Here is a 20368-nt window from a genome sequence, read left to right on the forward strand (position 1 = left end):
ACGATGTATTATAGTAATTTGTATATGTAAATAATTAAATAAAATGATAAAACGATAAAATAAATTGAAATAAGAATGTAATTTTACCTATGGTAGCCTACTTATCTGGAGTGGAATTTTGATTAAACAAGTATTTTCGTCTAAAATCCTAGAACTTTGATCAAAAGTCGGAATGCTTGCGACTATAACGTGTTATTTCTCAAATATCGTTGTAGTGGCAAACAGGCGTTATGACAAAATATGGAACTTGGAAAACTCCGTTTCACAAAGGACTCGATTTCATATAATTCAGAGCAGATCCAGAATTTTGATCAATTAATATTGACCAGCTAATTAATACGGCTTAGTAATTGATATTAGTATTAAGGACAGTTAAATCATAAAATGAACATCGTAAACGTCATTATAGTACCTACCTTTGTGCCTAATAAAAGTAAAAATATACGTAGGTCGCTGCATACGTAACGTGTTTTTTCCCGTCCCGCACGGGACGGGACGATTTCTCGAAGTACGATTTGGACAACTAGAAAACGGACGGGGCGGGGCGTTCCAGTTGTCCAATAGTAGTTCGAGAAATCCTCCCGTCCCATCCGGGACGGGAAAAACCCGTTACGTATGCAGCGACCTTTATCTATAATAGCCTGAACCACCTGAAAAAATCCTAATATTGAAATGAAAAGGCGAAGCCGAGTAGGTAGTTACTTTTGAAGTTATTTTAAAACTTACTTACCTACCTACCTACTGTGTAATCCAACATTCGTCACGAACACACGAAATCCTGTCGAAGTGTCGAACCCAATAGTCGAAGCATGGTAGAAGCTATGGTAAAACTAGGTAAAACCGGAATTTGTATGTAGAAACACTGCCAAGTTTCAAACATCTATGATCTATGGCGTAGACCATACATGTTCCTATGGAATCATAATATGATGGCCATATTATGGCCCGTAGAGATAGTATAAGATATGGCCCCATTATGGCCCGATAAACGTGGGATTTGTATGTGAATTCTATGGATCATAGATTCTATGCTAATGGACGCGCTTCATGATTGTGGCAAACAACTTATATCAAATCAAGCATCGGCAAACACCATGCCGGTGCCAGATGCTTGTCAAGTGATAAACAACAAACAGCAAGCAAATACTTGCCATTGCTTTGGACTATGGCTTTGGAGCGTTTCGATTGGCAGACAAGCCATGTTTGCTGTACCTATGTTGTCTGATCTGGCGGCACCATGAAATGGCCTAGTTAGTTATCTGGTGATGCTACACACTTGTTACAAACAGCGAACCACAAGCACTGGCAAGCGTGTGGACGGATCTTTGCATATGCTTGCCAATGGTTGTTTCAACCCTTAATATGTTTGTTTACCACTGAGCAACTTTAATTTGAAGTCTCCTTTGAAGATCCTACATGTTATTGGTCTGTGGTCTTCATTTTCAAAACACTGACAGCCTGTGCATAAGTAATAAGTATTCTGTGGCCTGTGCTGACAGCTGACAGCGACTAAAAATACGTGACATTATTTTATTTAATACATATTTTCGAATCAAAGAATTATTTGATTTCAGTTTCAACTTTCAGTCACCCCGTAAATTTTATGTTTCATTGAATTACTCTTAAACAAATAATAAACTCCTTTGTAGATGGTGTCCTCTTCTCAAAACGACGACTTTAAAATCATTCAGTTAGTTTCCTATTCCCATTTATAAAAAACATTCTATTGTATTTAATATAATGGCTGAGGAACCAAAACCAGTTAACGAAGAAGATTTAAGGGAGTTAAAGGAAAGGATGAAATTAATCGTAGATGCGGATCCAGGCCAGTACCACAACGATTATTCATTGAAGAGATATCTACGAGCGTTTAAAACTATCGACAATGCATTTCAGGTAACTTTTAAGCAAGCACTTATTACTAACTTAATTTAATTAAGACATATTCCACAGCGTGGAAGAAAATTTAAAGAATTATCGACTAAGTAGCTAAATGCACTTTATAGGTAAGTATTGCTATTGCAAAATTCAGTTTTTGTTGCCCCTTTTCTATTGTACTTTTTTCTGACTTTATCCTGTAGATTTGGTTTTTAAAAATCCCATGGGTCTTTTATTTTCCGTGATAAAAGTAGCCTGTTTGTTACTGGGATGTAATCTCTCACCAAATTTTTGTGAAACTCTGTTTAAATTAGATGAGCTGGGAAAAGTTACAGACAGACACACTTTTGCAGTTATTGTAGAATGGGTAATACTTTTTTAAATCACCATTGAGTGCCATCCCCTTAATGAGGGGTATTCTAATAGAAAAATGTTAATAGATATAATTCTATTTAGGTATTACCAGGTTTATCCTACATGAATGAATATTTTTCAATTTAAATTTTAGGCCATATTAAAAACAAATAAATGGAGAGTCGAATATGGTGTATCTGACTTGCATGAAAACAAAGAACTAATAGAAAAATATAAAGACAAAGCTAGAGTTCTAAGGCACAGAGATATTGCTGGGAGGCCAATTGTTTACATCCCAGCTAAAAATCACAGCTCAAGTGATAGAAACATTGATGAGCTTACAAAATTTATTGTATATTGTTTGGTAAGTACTTTTTAATATTGTGAAAGTAAGTTACCTCTTATATTAAACCTACCTATTCAACATACATTTTAGTGGTGCTGGGAATAATTGTTATAGTGAAAAATCAAATTATTGGACATTGTAGAGGCACTAGCGAGTAATCATTTTAGAGGCTACGCGTGCAACGACGTAGCGTAATTCGTTAGTTGCATCTAGCCCGTTGTATTGTGCTGTAGTCTACAAGAATTGTAACTTTAAATAGTGAATTATAATATATATTTTTTTAGTGTTCATTTCTTTTGTTTTTATTACTACCCTGGTAGAGAACACGGCGCTACTATATATCCAGCAACATCAGTCGTACATTAAATATATATACATCAAATATCTGTACAAATATACCTGTACAGACATCATACCACTAACATGCATCTAGAGGTCTTGAATCTTCCAAATGTTTGGTTTTTTTCCTATTAAGGTAACAACCTTGTTACTAATTATACTGAGTGTTTAATACAATTTTTATATTTTTTATGCAATTTTAATAAAATTTATGTCAAAAAGTTTATTTATTTACTGTGAAGGAATAGTAGATACCTACTTTTATTCACTGACAATACTGAAACAATTTCTAAACCCTTCAAAAGCGAGTCAGACTTGCAGATGAAGGGTTCCCTACTCCAGTTTTCAAAAACTTGTGCATAAAAATCTGTTTGTAAAAATCTTATTTTGAAAATTGAAACATTTTTTTTGTGTAACCACGAATTCATGGTTTTCGGATTTTTTCTTTTACTTGTGCTATGACCTGCCTTTCATTATTCTAGGTCAACGGGAAGTACCCTATAGGTTTTCTTAACAAACAGGACAGACGGACTGACAGACAGACAACAAAGTGATCCTATGACAGTTTTAGTTTTTCTTTTTGAGGTATGGAATCCTAAAAACCAGCCTGAAGGCTAATTGCCACATAAAAAGTTAATAATTCTACAGACTGGTTAACCCATTAAAAACATGTTAAATTAAAACTTGTTTTGAAAGTTAGTTATGAATAATGTCAATGTTCTAAATTAAATATGATTTTATATATATTTAATTTTTTATATTTACTTTTTAGGAAGATGCCAGTAAGAGGTGTTTTGAAGAAGTGGTGGATAATTTGTGTATCGTTTTTGACTTGAATAACTTTACTTTGTCCTGTATGGATTACCAAGTCTTGAAAAATTTAATTTGGCTCCTTAGTAGACATTACCCAGAGAGACTTGGAATTTGTCTCATTATTAATGCTCCAACATTTTTTTCTGGTTGTTGGGCAGTTATAAAAGGATGGTAAGATACCAAAAATTTCTACAAAAAACTAAGCAATAATAATTTATTATTATATAATATAACTAGCTACTCATATATTTAATTTTTTAGGCTTGATGAAAACACATCAAGAAAAGTTACGTTTGTGAACTCTGAAATGGAACTCTGTCAATATCTTATACCAGACATCCTGCCCACCAATATTTAATGAAGGTATTTTAAATATACTATAGTTATTATGTATTTAAAAAAATCAAACTTAGCCATACTGTTATGCTTGCAATAAGTTATTGATGTTTATACTAGTCACCTACCTAATAACATACACTATTTATATACTGCTGTCTTAATTGCTGTTTTTAAGTAAAAATCTATAGACAAGGAGAAAATATGACTATTTATTAAAATAAAAATCACACGTGTTTTGAAGATTTTGGATACTAAGAGGTATGGATTCGCTTAAATAAATAGCCTAGTCTTGGAATCTTATTACTTTTTCAAAATTTAATAGCGAAATTATATAATTTGCAGGCCTACTATTAGGTATAATTTCAGTCATATCACATAAATGAATTAAGTTGTTATTTTATCAGACAGTTATATAAGTAAAAGAAAAATGAAATTAAAATAGTTCCAATATAGTATTCTATTACTTACTATTAACTTAAGTACAAGTGGTACAATGTAAGTTGTTGTATTTCATTAAAATAGATATGTAAGAATTACGTACATTTTGCTTTATTTCATATTTTTTTTACAAACTAACTAATGCCTGATAATAAGTACCTGATAAGTATGTCTTGTGATTTGTTTGTAGCATCATTCCAAAAATAATACATAAAAAAAACAACAATATTACCATTAAATTATAATGTATATGAAAGCTCAGTGAATGTTACTATACAAATTGTACTGTAATTGTATAAGTACATCAGTAGAAACTATGTAAAAAATATATATATTTAACTTCAGTTGCTGTAATCATGCTTTATTTTATGTAATGTATAATAATAAACATATATGTAATTGATATATTTTATTAAATAGTTTGATATTTTATGTTAGTTTATTTTATACTAGCTGATGTCCTCGACTTTGTCCACATGCATTAAGGTTATTAAAAATCCTGTTTCAACTCTTTCATTTTCCGGGATGAAAAGTAGCTATGATTCTCTCCAGGTCTTTAACTATACCCATACAATTGCGACGTGATTAAAGGACAAACCAATAACAACAAAAAACACACTTTCGTATTTTTAATAAGGGTAGTGATTGTTTAGGCTATTAAATTTTACTCTGCCGTCATTCATAATAATTTATGACTTATTTATTTGTGACAGTTTTTTTAATTAATTATACCAGTTTTTATTCAATTAAAATAGGTACCTAAATAAATTTCTTTTGCAATGTTGCAATTTAATAAATTAGTATAAGTTCTGAAGATTAACTTACTATTCTGTTACTATATTATTAACGTAGTATTAGTTATACTATTAATAGTATTCTGTGGTTATGCTCTAATTACAACAGGGTACTCTGTGTATAAAAAATATATAGTTAAGTAAATATATTTATTTGAAAAAATTCATCACTGTATTTGATTTAAAATGTTCTCTTCAATAGGAAAACCAAACTATGTACATATTTCTATATAAATTATACACATCAATAATAATATGATAGAAAGTAGTTAAGAAACCTTTCTATATTATGAAAGAACCCACGCAACATTGTTTGACTAGGGGTTTTTTAATTTGTATTCAGTGAAGTTTCCAAACAACTGCACTTAACTCTGGAAATAATTCTTTTCATTTTTAAGCTACTTACCTACTTTCTAGTTTATTTTTTTGATAATATTTCCACAATCGTGCTAGTTAGATAAGAAAAGATAGTTGTTATATTAACTCCTTATATATGTTGAATTCAACAATATTATCTTTTTCCTTCATCTCATTTCGTTACATTTTATGTGATAATTTTATCAGATAAAATGTTGATATTTATTCACTACTTTTACCTCTTTTCGAAATATTATGTAATATGTCAACTGTTGATAGCTGCGTAAATACATTAATAAAGAAAACTCCAATTATTCTTTTGTATAATATATTTACTTACAAAACAGTTATGTATAGGTACAAATTAATCGCTGTACAATTTCCAAGCAAACGTCTTCAAACAAAATATGTATTCATATTGTAATTATAATAATCATAATGTATTGTATTGTACTATTAACGTCGCGCTGTGACAAACTTGTGTCACAAGAGTAAATATATAAAATATTACAAAGCATTCGTAATAGCTATAGAGAAGCTATACAACTCATTCGAGAAAAAAGAAATTATACAACTTATTTGAGAAAATTAACTGAGATTAAAGTCATATTATTTCGTACATGATAAAGAAAATAATTCGCATTACAATTAAAATAACATTATTCAGTCACAAATACTTAAAATTATATCTACAAAAATTAGAATATGGAGTAGAATCTACACAAATAGTTGGCACAGTTCTGTGTCGCTACTATGTGATGGATTACTATCACTATGATTAGAAACATCCCTTTCCTTGTGGAGTAAATGGCGACCCAACGCACAATAATTTACAATATAATCTCTATCACATAATATTATAACATCCATCTTCATTTCCTTATTGGGACGGTATTTACTTATCCACATTGAATTAATTTAAGGAATCAGAAAAAAACTATTTAGAATTTAGATGCTAGTAATAGGTGATTAATAATTAATTATTTAAATTAGTATAATGAGTAATGACCTAAGCCATAACAAAACAAATAAGTGGTTAAACCCCAAAATTATGATTTGGGATGAACTTTACATTAATGATATGCAAGACGAAGTCAGTTAAGTAGTGAAAAATTTCAAAGTTAATTAGTAATATGAATTATTTGATTGGCCACGAAGTGAATGATCAAGTACCATCTCTTGATACTTGTAAATCTACAATCGCTTGATTGACAGTCAATTGCATTCAACTGACAAACATCAAATTAGTTCAACTAATGACTAGGTTTTTAATCACACGAAATACATAATATACGAATATTCGTCGTAGAAAACTACAGAAAATTCTTGTATAATAAACAGAAATTTAACAGCTACTATAAATTTTGCGACTATAATTCCTAATTTTATTATGTACTAGATAATGCCCGCTACTTAATAATCCCGTGGGAACTCTTTGATTTTCCGGAAAAAGTAACAATTCAGTCTATGGGATGCAGCGTTTATACGCCTAAAAATCAATTAAACGAATGGGCTTTTAAAGATCCTGTGGGCACTCTTTGACTTTCCGGGATAAAAAGTAGCCTACATCCCCAGGATGTAAGCTTAACTCTGTACCAAACATCAACATCGATCAAACACATGGGATGTGAAAAGCTATCAGATAGACAGACAGAAACACTTTCGCATTATCTATTTCAATGTCTCTTGAAAAAAAAACGTCATGAAAACTGTCAATGTGTTAAACACATGAAAATTTAAAAATCTAACATGTAGTAGTGCACATGGAAGCCAGAATTTCTATTAGAAGGTGGTTGTTAAGTCAGCTTGTTATCAAAATATTTTGCTAGATAACAAAACAAAATAAATTACTAGTAACGTCAGTAAAACTACATAAAACTCAGGCTAAAATTGATGTTTGTTATTTACGTTAAAACCCCGCCCAATGTCTAATGGAAAGCATATTATACTAGGCTAACCACACTATCTCTCGAATTATTCTGTCTTTTTCGTTCATCACAAATCGCCCACTGGTCGCTTGAAACCCGAAAACATAAACATAATCAGCTTTCAGGTTTTTATTTTAAAACTATTTATAGTTATTGCAAAAGTTTTATAGAAATAAGAAGCAATTTACTGTTTTTACATGTCTCATACTATACACAGTATACATACTATACATAGTACTATACACAGCAAAAACTACATTGGTAAAAATATGATGCTATAATGTGTTATCATACAATGCGATCGATAAGTAATTTAAAACGTGATAAATAATACTTATTTATGCATGCATGGCGACTAGACATAATAGGTATCAAATGTTAAACTTGAAATACTGTGCTGTAAACGCTAGTCTTGTTCATAATCATACAGATCTACGAATGTTTGACAATGGTAATAAAGTAAATATATATAGGCAGTGGACGGTTAAACTGGTTGCCCCTTCTAGATATCTAGGTATTATACCTTTTTCTAAGGCCGAGATCTATAGAGCGCACTTTGAATTTGCTCAGACTTAAGCTTCAGTTAAAACAAGACAGAATTATGCCAGCGATATATAGCGCTGTCTCGTTTTAACAGTGTCTTAAGTCTGAGCAAAGTCCAAGTGCACTCTATAGATCTCAAGCTAAGTCTTATTAGACAAACTCGCATAGCTGTAATTCAGAGTTAATTTAGCGAATACATAATGTAATTATTGTGAAACATAAACTATTATAATATAATAATTATCTTGGTTCATACATGTGTGACGTTATTTTAAACCCTTTTATTAAAATAATACCTATGTAGAACATGTTATATTAGTGTTTGAGTGAATTGTGATACATTTTATTGGAATCTTATGTTTTTAAAGAAGTTTTCCTTAAAACCGCCAAATAAGCTTTTACTGATGAATAAATTTAACAGATGTCCAATACAAAAACTGTCAAAACGTCATAATAATTTATTCGTCAGATAAAATTTATTTGGGTTCTGAAACGGTCCCTTAAAATGACCGCTAATAAAATAGTCCAATTAGGCCAATAATAAAAAAATTGATATTTCCTCTCATTTGAAGAATATAGGGAGCAATGTTTTACCTATGACGAAACGGAGACAGTATTTAGGCGTTTGGGATAACAGGATAATTATACTGTAGGAATAGGGAGTGTATACCTATTAAGTGCCATTTTTCTCGAAAACCACTGCACCTATTTTAATTCCGAAGATCAATAAAAAAATTATATGGCAATTTTTTTTAGATAAGTATAATTATTATTTTAATTTTTTGCTTTTGATTACTATTATTATTAATATTAGTAATACTGGACATGTCTTTTCTTAAAGGAATTATAATATCATAAATGATATGAAATATATCGGTAATATAATAACTAATCAATAATAAATAACATTATGTTATGTCCACATTTTAATACAAAAGTATTAATTATCATATTGTAATGGTTGACTTCATGACAAACATCCTTAAAGCGATAAAAAGTAATCAAATGAGTTAAATATTCTATTACATATATTCAAAAATATTTTTATTAATATGAAAAATAAAGGACACAATACTTTGTGATTTGTGAAACTTTTGTTTTTGAAATATTTAATTATAATTTACCTACAGCAGAGGGGTAACCTTGATTGCGTGTATAATTATATTATTTTTCTAATACACTTTAACTTTGCTACGGGTCTTTTGATAAAATAACTTATTATCATAAAATATTTGCTAATAAAGTAGTCAATTGAACAGTATTTTTCTATAAAATGTTCAAAACTTTACCTGGCTACTGCTGATTTTATGTTCAGAATTAATTTATTAAATCTACCTACATTATTTCTAATGGAATTGGTATTTCAGAATCACAAAAAGAATGAGAAGACTAGGGGGTTTAGAATGTACTTAAAAGTTATGGAACTTGATCTCACTACAAATAGTGGAATGTTGAAATTACGCGAAATGCAAACAAAATTCAGTCAGATGTTGAAATTGTGTCTAGATCGTAACTGCATTGTAATGCTTCTTGCCTTATCACTTTCCTATTTTTAACCGACTTCCAAAAAAAGGGGAGGTTCTTTCGTATCAATTGGAAAAAACCATTTTCTCGTATCAATCACGATTCACAACAGGGGCTTGGTGAAACCATAGTCCATAGTCGTCTTACTGATGTTAAAAAGACATGAAATGTCTGAGAGAAAACAACCAAATTGCATATGATATACGAACCAGTTCATCAGCTATATGCTATAGGCCTATTTTTATGAAATAAGTTATTTTGCATTAACAATGTCGATAATGTTATTATCGATATTTTAAGAAAGTTAAGTGATGATACATAAATATTTGAGGAAAATGTAGGTAAGTATTTCAATTAAATTACTCTGTAATCTTCCAGATTTTTACGTAATCTTGCTTAAAATATTAGGGAATCTGGTTTCATACAAAGTGTTATATTATGATGTAGTAGTCTCTGCACACATTCACACATCTGGTCTCATCTTGGCAATGTGAAACGTCTTCTAGTAGTATTCTACTATACTGTGATCAAAACGAAGCACTCTGTCTTGAGTGTTAAATTTAATTAAACAAAACTCGTTCACCGAAACATCTACGTTCAGTATCCCAAGAACATTTTAGAAACGGATTCCGATTCATATTAAACTTAAATGCAAATAGTGACATTTAGTATAAAAAAATCGCTCTCTGGCATATCTAGCACTAAACTTGTGGCTTCTCTGAAATTGGAACTTACTCATAGTCATTTTGTGAAATAGATATCACAGGGCGCCGCGAGTATTACGCTCCCCTATATGTCAGGTATTTGCACATATATTTATAGGGCGCTAAATCAGTCGTACACTGTAGGCTGTCCGCGTCACTTATAGTACGCGACAGGTTGAAATGGCAATCGGGAAGGGAACGCCCCGCTCAGCCTCCACACTAAACCGGTGCGGACGAGCACGGCTGACGTGCGGGGCGTCCCCCCGCCTCATACCCCGATCGCCATCTCAACCTGTCGCGGACTATTTACAAATTACAATTGTATTGACAAATTAAAATTGTATTGAATTATATTGTACAAAATACAAAGTAGAAGAGAAAATCCATAAGGAATTAACTCTTGCACGCAAGCTTTGTTTTAGTTGTAATTTGATGTAGTTAATTATTACCAATGAAAATTGCTTGGAGCATTTTGCTGCTCAGTTTCCGCTGACCCCATATTATGTCGGTTTACGAGACGAACACAAAGGGGGAATACGGTGCGCTCAGACGGGCTCGGCGGCGTGCAGGCGGCGCGGGCAGGGCGCGCGCGGCGGCAGCAGCAGCAGCAGCAGGCGCAGTCAGTCGGCCAGCACGCTGTGCGCCACGCCCGCCAGCTCCTCCTTCAGCAGGCGGAACGACGGCCGCTCCTCCGGCAGGTGCCGCCAGCACGCTTTCATTACCTGCGACCACAACCGACAGTTAGCGCGACACCATCTGAGGTTCTCTGTCATCATAAAATGGGAAACTTGTCATAATTCGAAAAAGTGACGCCCATTTTGATTTTTCTTGTCACTGATTTTTTCAAAATCAATATCTGGGTTCTCTATAATCTTAAAATAAATAATACGAAACGGTTGTCAAAATTAGAGAAACTGGCGACCATTCCGGGAAAGGACACTTTTTTATACTGGAAAATCAATTTAAAAAATATCATTTATAAAATTTAATTCCATCTAAACCACACCAAAGAGGTCGGAGAGGATATTTTAATATTAAGTAAACAAAAGGAATACTCACATTATAAATTTCATTTAAACAATCCTTGGGTTTTTCGAGCACATGTCCTTTCTGGACCATCTCCACCACTTCAGAATTCTTCATCTTACCGTAGGGTACTTTCCCGCACGTAAATACCTCCCACATTAACACTCCTGAAAACAAGAATTTACTTTAAAATTAATTGGAATTTAATAAACTCATTTTGTTTTAATGTAATATGGAAGCGGTCTGCAATTTAGGATGTGTTATCGCTTGGCCAAAAGAATAAATATCACTTTAAAAATATTGAAAACTTTTCAACCATTACAGATGTTTTACTAACATATCTCTCTGAACATGTTTTCGTTAGATTTTTGTCACAGGAGACCTTACAAAACGGGGGTGTGGCCCTGGCCTATTGGCCTGACAAATGTAAAATGAATTGGGATAAAACCATCACATCACGTATTCTTTATATAAGCGGCCCCTTAATTTAGGATGTAATTGTGGACCAAAAGAATAAAATAAAAATAATAAACTTCAAGAACGCTGGAAAGTTAACCAATCCAACTGACTGTTTGACTGACTTGACTGTTCATGAAGGAGTCACAATGTTTTGTTGAACATATTTGTTAGATCTTACGCGCATGGAGACTTGGTCTTAGGTTGTCTAACGATTGATAAAATCTGCCCTAAATAAGTAAAGATATGAAATACTTACCAAACGCCCAAACATCCGACTTGGATGAAAACCTTGTATAGTTTAGAACCTCTGGAGGGGCCCATTTAATAGGAAACTTGGTACCACCCGAACTCGTATACTGGTCGTCTAAGACATATCGCGCCAGTCCAAAATCGGCTACCTACAAAAAAAATTGATTCAAATAAATCTCAATGATCCATTTTAATGATCATAGAATGTGTTGTTTTTGTTGTATGAACAAAAAATATGAGTATACCTTGACAACATTTTCTTCCGCAACTAAACAATTTCTTGCAGCTAAATCTCGATGAATATAATTATGTTTTTCTAAATAGGTCATTCCCTTGCAAACCTGCAAATATAAATACAATTAAGTAGATTTATTTTATACTCTTTGAAACGTCGTAAATCTATCGATCTAGTGGAAGTTTGTACTGAGAAGTATGACAGGGTACCATTTTATTAAACCATACCCAATTGCATGCTGAATTGCTTGATGGTACGCGATGGCAACTGTACTACTACGGCCGAAGCTTCACACGAGACTAAATTTAAGCCAATTTAGAAAATATGATAAATTTCCGAATTGACTCTGCTGGTGTTTGAAGCTGGGACTTGACTCTGCTGGTGTTTGAAGCTGGGACTTGCCATGTCGCATGGATATATGTGACAAAGGCTGCTTTTTATCCCGGAAAATTAAAGAGTTCTAAGAGTGTACTCCGTCACATGTATATCGGTCGATGTTTGGAGCACGCGTCGTTTATGTGCGCGAGTGAAATGACGACCCACGAACCTGTATGCACATGTCCAGTAACACTCCGGAGCCGAGCTGGTCACGCGGCGTGCGGCGCAGGTAGTTGAACAGCGAGCCGTGCCGCATGTACTCCGTTACGATATATATCGGACGATGTTTCGAGCACACGCCGTACAGTTGTACTAGATTTGGATGTTGTAGTTTTCTGAAATAGATTATTGACACCCGCTATAATCTCCAAGCTACAAGTTTCAGCTTAATATTTAACAGGATAAGCTTGTCAGCCGACCATTTTCTTCGTTTTGTAAAGTCGCTTCGGCTTTGTAGAGCGTCGTCTCTGTCACGGATACATATGACGTTTTGTCACCTGCTTGTTTGTAGTCAGTTGCAACGAGAGAGACAATGCTCTACGAAGCCAAAGCTGCCGATTTTAATGTTTTTTTTTCTCAAGTTGATGCGATCTTCCCTACCGGATACTGTAATTCGATTTTGCAGTCTCTAAAGTGAACTTTAACATTGTGAAAAATAAGTTTTTGGATTTGTAATTTTTCACGTTTTTTAGCGTATGAATATGATCATCATACTCATAATAAGCTATGTACTTAAAAATAAAAAACGATGTCTTGAATCACGATGTAGGAATTGTCGATGTGTGAGCGTGCAATGATACTCACGTCATGACCTTGGCCTCGTCAATGAAGTCGTCCTCGGACATGGTGCCCTCCTTCATCATCTTGACGGCGGTGTCGGTGCTGCCGCGCCAGCGCCCGCGCCGCACCACGCCGAACTGCCCCGCGCCCAGCTCCTCCAGCAGCACCAGCTCGGAAGGGTCGATCTCCCATTTGTCTGCACCATTCACCATTCGACACTTCATACAAGCGGACTAATTTAATTACCTATTACTACTACCGGGACAGCGGCCTGTCCGCACACGATTTGTATGTGGGTAATGAATTACCCACGGCCTGTAGGGTTGAGCATAGCCCGAGGTCAGAGCGAAGTCAATCGAGCGGGACAAGTGACAACCGAGTAGTGGCCGTGCCAGTAACATTGCCATTAGTACGTTGCGGGGGTCTGATGTGATTATACGAATGGAAGTCTTGTTATACTCGCCAATTTCGTTTGAAATTGTACACTCGGACCTTTACGACGAATCAATTGACACCTCATTCATCAAAATCGGCCCAATAGTTATTAGTTAGTATCGGTAAGTAGTTTAGGCACTACGGTGGAACACACAGAATTTGGATACAAACATACATAGACTGCTAAAATCATAACCCTTCCTTTTGGCTTTGCCGCAGTCGGGTAAGAATTAGCTATATTGAGCATGGAAGTACCGTGAGAAAGTCCAGCGGTGGGCGGCGCCGGCCGGTCGCAAGGCGTGGCCTTGAGCCGCGAGCACAGACCGCCGCTGTTGTGCTTGTGGTAGTTGATGAGTTCCGGAATACTCGAGCAGCAGTGCTTGTCCGAAAGGTAGAACTCGCCGCGAGCGTTTTGTTTTATGTGATAGTGCTTGGTTTGAGGGTGATTTCTGAAAATGTATGACGAAAACTATGATGTGATTTGATGGTAGAAAGTGTGTGACTGATTCAATATTATATGCAAACTGATAATAATTTTACTGTCATCTAAATATGTATAGAAAAAGCTGACTGACGGACTGATATTTGAACGCTCAACTCTCAAAGTACTGGACGTATCGGGCTGAAAAGCATGCGTAAGTATAACTATTTTAACGTAGACACCCGCGAAGAAAGGAGTTTTGAAAATTTAACCCCTAAGCAGGTAATGTAAAATAGGAGTTTGAAGTTTGTGTAGTGCACGCGAACAAAGTCGCGGGCAAACGCTGGTTAATATATAGGATGTCAGACGTGTTAATTCAATTGTTTGTCGAAGTATGCCTGACTAGTTAAGAACCCGTCCGGAGTCCTTATTCAATGGGTCTACTCGCTGTTGGCCTGAAAACTGCGAGTCGCGCAAGCTGCGACTCGCTAAGGCATGGTGTGAATGGGGCCGAGGTTGGGGGGAGGTGGCTGCAGATCTTCGTCGTTGGCATCGTCAACAACTTAGTCCAGGCATGCCGAACTATAGTGGTGTCCTTTTCCAAGGATGGTACTAGCGTTAAAAGGCGATTTCCAAGCTGAAGGCCAGCATCTATCTTTTGTAACGATTAAATTCTCCGCGCGACACGCAGTCTCCAGAGCGCCACGTCGCATTTATAGGCCCATTAAATAAGGACGTCGAACGGGCTCAAAATTAGTCGGGTATACTCCGACAAACAAGTGAGTTAAGCCGTCATACATATATTTAGGTTTGAATGAATAAACAAAAATAATGGAAATTCAAAACACTACATGTAAGTTAACTACATACAATAATTCGGAATTACAGCTCTCAAATAATACGTTATACAAGGGGAAACTCACACTTTGGTAAATAAAGACAGTGTGTACATTCCCTTTGTGGAGGAGTTCCGTACTACGAAGCAGCCCTCTTTGTCCTCTTGTTTGAGTAATGATTCAGCGCGCTGCCGAGACATTTCGCCCACGTACCATCTGCAATGCAAAGTAAGGCAGTCGGTCAATTACAAGAGAGGCTGCCGTCTCCATCGTGATTATAATTAACGTTAAAGCTGCAGACACATTGCTGTGTTGTGTTGCAACTTGCAACGCAATCGGGCGAGTTCGGAGCCCGCCTAGAGCATCCGCGTGTCAGATTAATGCGCTTGTATTCATAAAATATATGACTCCCGAGTTCTGACCGGTTTCGGTCACCTCACGACTCACTTAAGCACGGCAATGTGTTTGCACCTTTAAGAACAGGAGGAACTTTTGTAAGAAACAGTTCTAATAATTTACAATTCAATCAATGTGAAGATTTGTGGATTGTTTGGATTTTTTTCCATGAAAATAAAGAATTTATTTATGTATACGGGATATTTAAAAATAAATAGGTCTGATAGAAAAAGTAAATTGTTTCTGTATCGTTTTTGGGCTGGTCGACTTAAAATAACCTAATAAAAACCCCAATCTAACAATTTCACAATTATTGATTATATTATAAATTAAATCGTTTTTAAGAGCTAACCTACTTCATACTAACAAAAGATTCATAGTTGTACACAAAACTAAACCAACTTGACAGAACTAAATCTAATGCTATCCTTTTCCGCAAAGAGCATTATGAAAGGGATCGCAATATATTAAGACCTATCCCTTTAGTGCAGTTTAGAGATTGTGTACAACAGAATTAGCCACTGTTTATTTTAATAATAACTAAATCTCCATTTAAAATAAGTACCAAAATATTTACTGCTACTTAGACTGTTTTAAGACAACAATACCAGACCAAGGTCTCTTAATTTAACTGGCCTTCTAAAACCACAATAAGTTTATTTTTAATAGTTACCTATTAAAATAAGTTTAACGTATCTTTATAAAGACTTCGATTATTTCGTTATTTAACTCCTATTTTGCGTAACATGCTAGGTAGTTCAAAATTAGTAAAGTAATAGATTGTAATATTTGCGAATCAAAATTATGTAATAATATCATTATAAATACGAAAATATATCTGTTTGATTGTTAATTCTATACGCTTCAATTCCTCAACCAATTTAAACGAGCACAGAGATAGATCGCATCCTGGAGAATATGGAGAACCTTCTGGACATAAAATATATTGATTCCATGAAAACAAACGGTATTAAATGAATAAATCTACACGGACCTAGCTGCGGGCAAAAGTTAGTATTTCATTCTTTATTGCAAACCTTGCCTGAAAGAAATCTCTACTAGAAGTATTAAATAAAGCATCCAATTGTTCAAAACTTTTGTTTTATTCTAGTAGACAATAAAAAAATGTTTATTCGTTTAACTCACGACATCTAAAGCTTACAAGAATGAAATTAATTTACCTGTATACATATTTGCTACTCTAATACAAACTGGTCTAACTTAATTTGTACTAAGAATAAAAATATATCATAGCAATAAAAGTAACTCACTCATATTTTTGTAATCCTATCGTTTCTTTCTCTTTGACATAATTACTAGGAATATATCCAACAGACCTGAAACAAAATGGTAAAAAATAATTCTAAATAAATTGTCTAAAATTCACTTTTAATCAAATACTAACAATCTAATGTAGGCAAGTCATATAAAGCAACAAGCTATCAAATGTTTCTAGAAAGATCTTGGCAGTTGGCTTTGGACTAGTAGAGGAACCAGTGTGGCCCTTAGGTAGGTTAGGTTAGAGATAAAAGTATGGAGATCCCTGTAATAGCCTGTCACAAGTAGAACACAACTACACCTAATTTATCAAAATTTTATGAGTAGCTTGCCAACTTTGAGGGAACCAATAAACTAACAAACAAATAGATATATTAATAGCTAAAAAACATACCCGTTTTCATCCTTCACTTTCCACCAGTGCTCTTGTGAATCATCTATAACCTCATATTCTGCACCCTATAACATAAACAAGATTTCTGTATTAAAGAACAATAATGAACAGTCAAGGTTATTTTTTGTCAGCCTAAATGGAGTATTATAATAATAGTTCAGAGGTATCATGTATAAAATACAGGGGCATTTATACATAACTCTTAATTATTATTATACTAAATTTAGTATAATAATGAAAACTCTTATTGATTCATTGGTTTTCACAATTAAAATACCCGACGTGAGTTCTAATACGAACAAAACAATAAATTATTCAAAGATACAAACTAGCTTCGTAGAACTTCGTCAGGTAAAATAATATGTAAGACAGCCGGACTTAACTTTCAAAGTTTTAATATAAGTAAACCAAATTCATATCATTACCTTTTCCAATGAAAGGTCACCACTTTCGATTGCCTTGAACGGATATAAGGCAACCACGACTTTGGTCCTCTGTTTATCCTAAAAATCGGAAAATTATTATTATTATCTTTATTCAGTACTTCAGCGATTAATCAGTGTAGAAGCCATTATTTTTTGTTTATTGATAAGTAAAATTTAAAACTCAAACTGCAGGTTTCATTTATTTCAAATAGATAAAAAGATAATAAACGTGTTAGGTAATAATATTTAAGAAAGATATCACTTTAATTTAAGTGACCTTTAGGATGAGCAAAAGTGATTTGAGATAGAATCTAATCTTAATGATGAGATAAAGATTTCTATTTAAATGTTAATGTTTAACTGCATAATAATTTAAAAAAAACAATGCCCTGCCATATTGATTGTTTTTCTTCAAAATAATTAAAGTCAGTGTCACTCGGGACGATGCTAAGGATTTCAACAATAGTACACTACATACGTCCAAATCTGTTCAGACATAGAAGTTATGGTGGAATAAACAAACTCACATACATACCTACATGAACCCTGAAACAAACCCCCTTATTTTCGGCAGTCGTGTAAAAATGATATTGATAGTCTGTTGTTTTACACTAAAAAATTGGCGTGACAAATAAAAGGAAAGGAAGAAAGAATATTAAAAAAAAATATATTAAAAAAAAAATTGCGTTCGAGTGACCTCTGGGTTCGTGTGAGAAAAGCTCGTAAAATAACATTTGAATCTAAAACAGTCCCGACGTACTCATTGTTTGATTCATCAACCCCAAGCTCAAACCCTTGCACTGGAAAGCCGGAAAAGGCCGGATTTTCGACATTCCCATAGGAGGGACGAGCGTTCGCTAGTAAGGTATATCATAGTAGGGATGATGACTACTAGTCAATTCAGTGATTATTTATCAAACGTCAAAACGCTCGCTTAGTAAGGGAGCTTGTATGAAATTCACAGATTGACGTCATAGACATTTGACGTAATTTAACGTACTTTTTTAGTTAAACCGATAATTTAAAATAGTTAGCAAACTTAAAACTACATCGAACGTAGATTTTACGAATTTTGGAACTGCCGCTATTTAATAACTCCTAATAAATATTTTTTTAGACATAAGCATGATCGAGATTACGAGTATATCAGCTTAGAAAAAAATCTCAATTACCTTTAGTTTCGCCGAGGGAGTCCCAGGAGGCGCACCACCTCCCCCCGGCATGGTGACCGCCGCTGTGACCGCTGTATGACAATATATCACAATACATATATTATTATGAGTACATTTTAAAACACTATTTTTAGAGTTCCGTACCTCAAAAGGAAAAACGGAACCCTTATAGGGTCACTTTGTTATCTGTATGTCTGTCTGACCGTCCGTCCGTCGTGTCTGTCAAGAAAAACTATAGTCAACTACTGTTGACCTAGAATCATGAAATTTGGCAAACAGGTTAGGTCTCATAGCACAAGTAAAGGAATATCCGAAAACCATGAATATGTGGTTACATCACAGAAAAAAAATTAAAATGTGTTTAAATTTTCAAAGTAAGATAACTATATACCAAGTGGGGTATCATATGAAAGAACTTTACCTGTATATTCTAAAATATTAGCCAAGTTTATTGTTATAGCTAATATTCCCCTTTCCCCTCCAATTAAGCGTAAAACTTGTGCTTGGAGTAGGTACAACTACAGTGCAACGGCTGGGGTTTGAACCAGCGACCTTTCGGATTTCAGTCCGCGCATTTAACCGTTGAGCTATCGAGGCTTAATTATACAGATGCTTATACGGCTATAAACAATCTCTAAGCTAAACTAATTTGAGAGGCCTAAAAGTAATGCTTTTTTCCGCAAGGACCATACCAGGTCAGGTCGAACAGATTGGAGATTGTTTATAACCAATAAGCACCATTGTGGTTTCACTTAGGAAGTCCCTCTTGATAGTTGCTACCTATGAATGCGCTATTATTTTCATACGTCGAAAAATCGATTTTCACTCGATCGGGCGAATTACGAACCACCTCCTTTTGGGAAGTCGGTTAAAAAAATATAACATGGAAGATGATTCCGATCGGCATATAGAGCGATATATTAGAAGACAATAATAACGCCAGTCGATATATTATTATTAGAATATTATCGTGCTCAGTGGCAATCGATTAAATCAAAAAAAAAACGGCTAAGTGCGATTCAGACTCGCGCACCGAGGGTTCCATACTCTGATATTTTTTCCGATTTTATGCACGATAAATTAAAAACTATTATGCTTGAAAATAAATAAAAATGTACAGGTAAAGCTCTTTCATAATATGATATCCCATTGGTATAGTTATCTTATTTTGAAAATTTAAATTTGTTCATGAACACATTTTAATATTTTATGTGATGTAACCACAAATTCGTGGTTTTCGGATTTTTTCCTTTTCTTGTGCTATAAGACCTACCTACCTGCCAAATTTCATGATTCTAAGTCATACGGAACTACCCTATAGGTTTTCTTGACAAACACGACAGACAGATAGACAGGTTCCATTTTTCCTTCTGAGGTACGGAACCCTACAATGTAGGAATAGAAAGTACCTATGTAATTTAACACAGATATATACCTATTGTTCGGAGTAATTTAGGTAAAAAACATTATCTTTTACCTTACGTGGGTATTGAATTGACTATAAACTTTCATTGAATAAAATTGAAA

General features: G+C 34.1%; 2 protein-coding genes across 7 annotated transcripts in view; one reads left to right on the plus strand and one right to left on the minus strand.

Moving 5' to 3' along the window:
* The first annotated feature begins 1492 nt into the window (after positions 1 to 1492).
* On the plus strand, positions 1493 to 20280 carry LOC123866091 (CRAL-TRIO domain-containing protein C3H8.02). Of its 2 annotated transcripts, XR_006796121.1 has the most exons (5): positions 1493 to 1896; positions 2387 to 2596; positions 3690 to 3901; positions 3992 to 5338; positions 20269 to 20280. XR_006796121.1 is itself a non-coding variant. In XM_045907451.1 (4 exons), the coding sequence occupies exons 1-4, from the start codon at positions 1741 to 1743 to the stop codon at positions 4086 to 4088; spliced, it is 675 nt and encodes a 224-aa protein (XP_045763407.1). In that variant the 5' UTR covers positions 1493 to 1740; the 3' UTR covers positions 4089 to 5468. The 2 variants fall into 2 exon arrangements, 1 of the variants encoding a protein (XP_045763407.1); XM_045907451.1 differs by lacking the exon at positions 20269 to 20280 and having other exon boundaries at positions 3992 to 5468.
* Positions 5970 to 20368, minus strand: part of LOC123866083 (tyrosine-protein kinase Btk29A) — a 30398-nt gene continuing 15999 nt past the window's right edge. For all 5 annotated transcript variants that reach the window (XM_045907437.1, XM_045907436.1, XM_045907438.1 and 2 more), the window contains 12 exons: positions 18842 to 18912; positions 17670 to 17747; positions 17245 to 17309; positions 16844 to 16909; positions 15264 to 15392; positions 14175 to 14368; positions 13509 to 13680; positions 12874 to 13039; positions 12337 to 12432; positions 12099 to 12240; positions 11417 to 11550; positions 5970 to 11079 (listed from right to left, as the gene is read on the minus strand). In XM_045907437.1, the coding sequence (XP_045763393.1) occupies positions 10978 to 11079; positions 11417 to 11550; positions 12099 to 12240; positions 12337 to 12432; positions 12874 to 13039; positions 13509 to 13680; positions 14175 to 14368; positions 15264 to 15392; positions 16844 to 16909; positions 17245 to 17309; positions 17670 to 17747; positions 18842 to 18912 (1415 nt within the window). In that variant the 3' untranslated portion in view covers positions 5970 to 10977. The remainder of the gene's footprint in view (positions 11080 to 11416; positions 11551 to 12098; positions 12241 to 12336; positions 12433 to 12873; positions 13040 to 13508; positions 13681 to 14174; positions 14369 to 15263; positions 15393 to 16843; positions 16910 to 17244; positions 17310 to 17669; positions 17748 to 18841; positions 18913 to 20368) is intronic.

Source organism: Maniola jurtina, chromosome 6 (genome assembly GCF_905333055.1).
Source record: "Maniola jurtina chromosome 6, ilManJurt1.1, whole genome shotgun sequence".
NCBI classification, from domain to species: Eukaryota; Metazoa; Arthropoda; class Insecta; order Lepidoptera; family Nymphalidae; genus Maniola; species Maniola jurtina.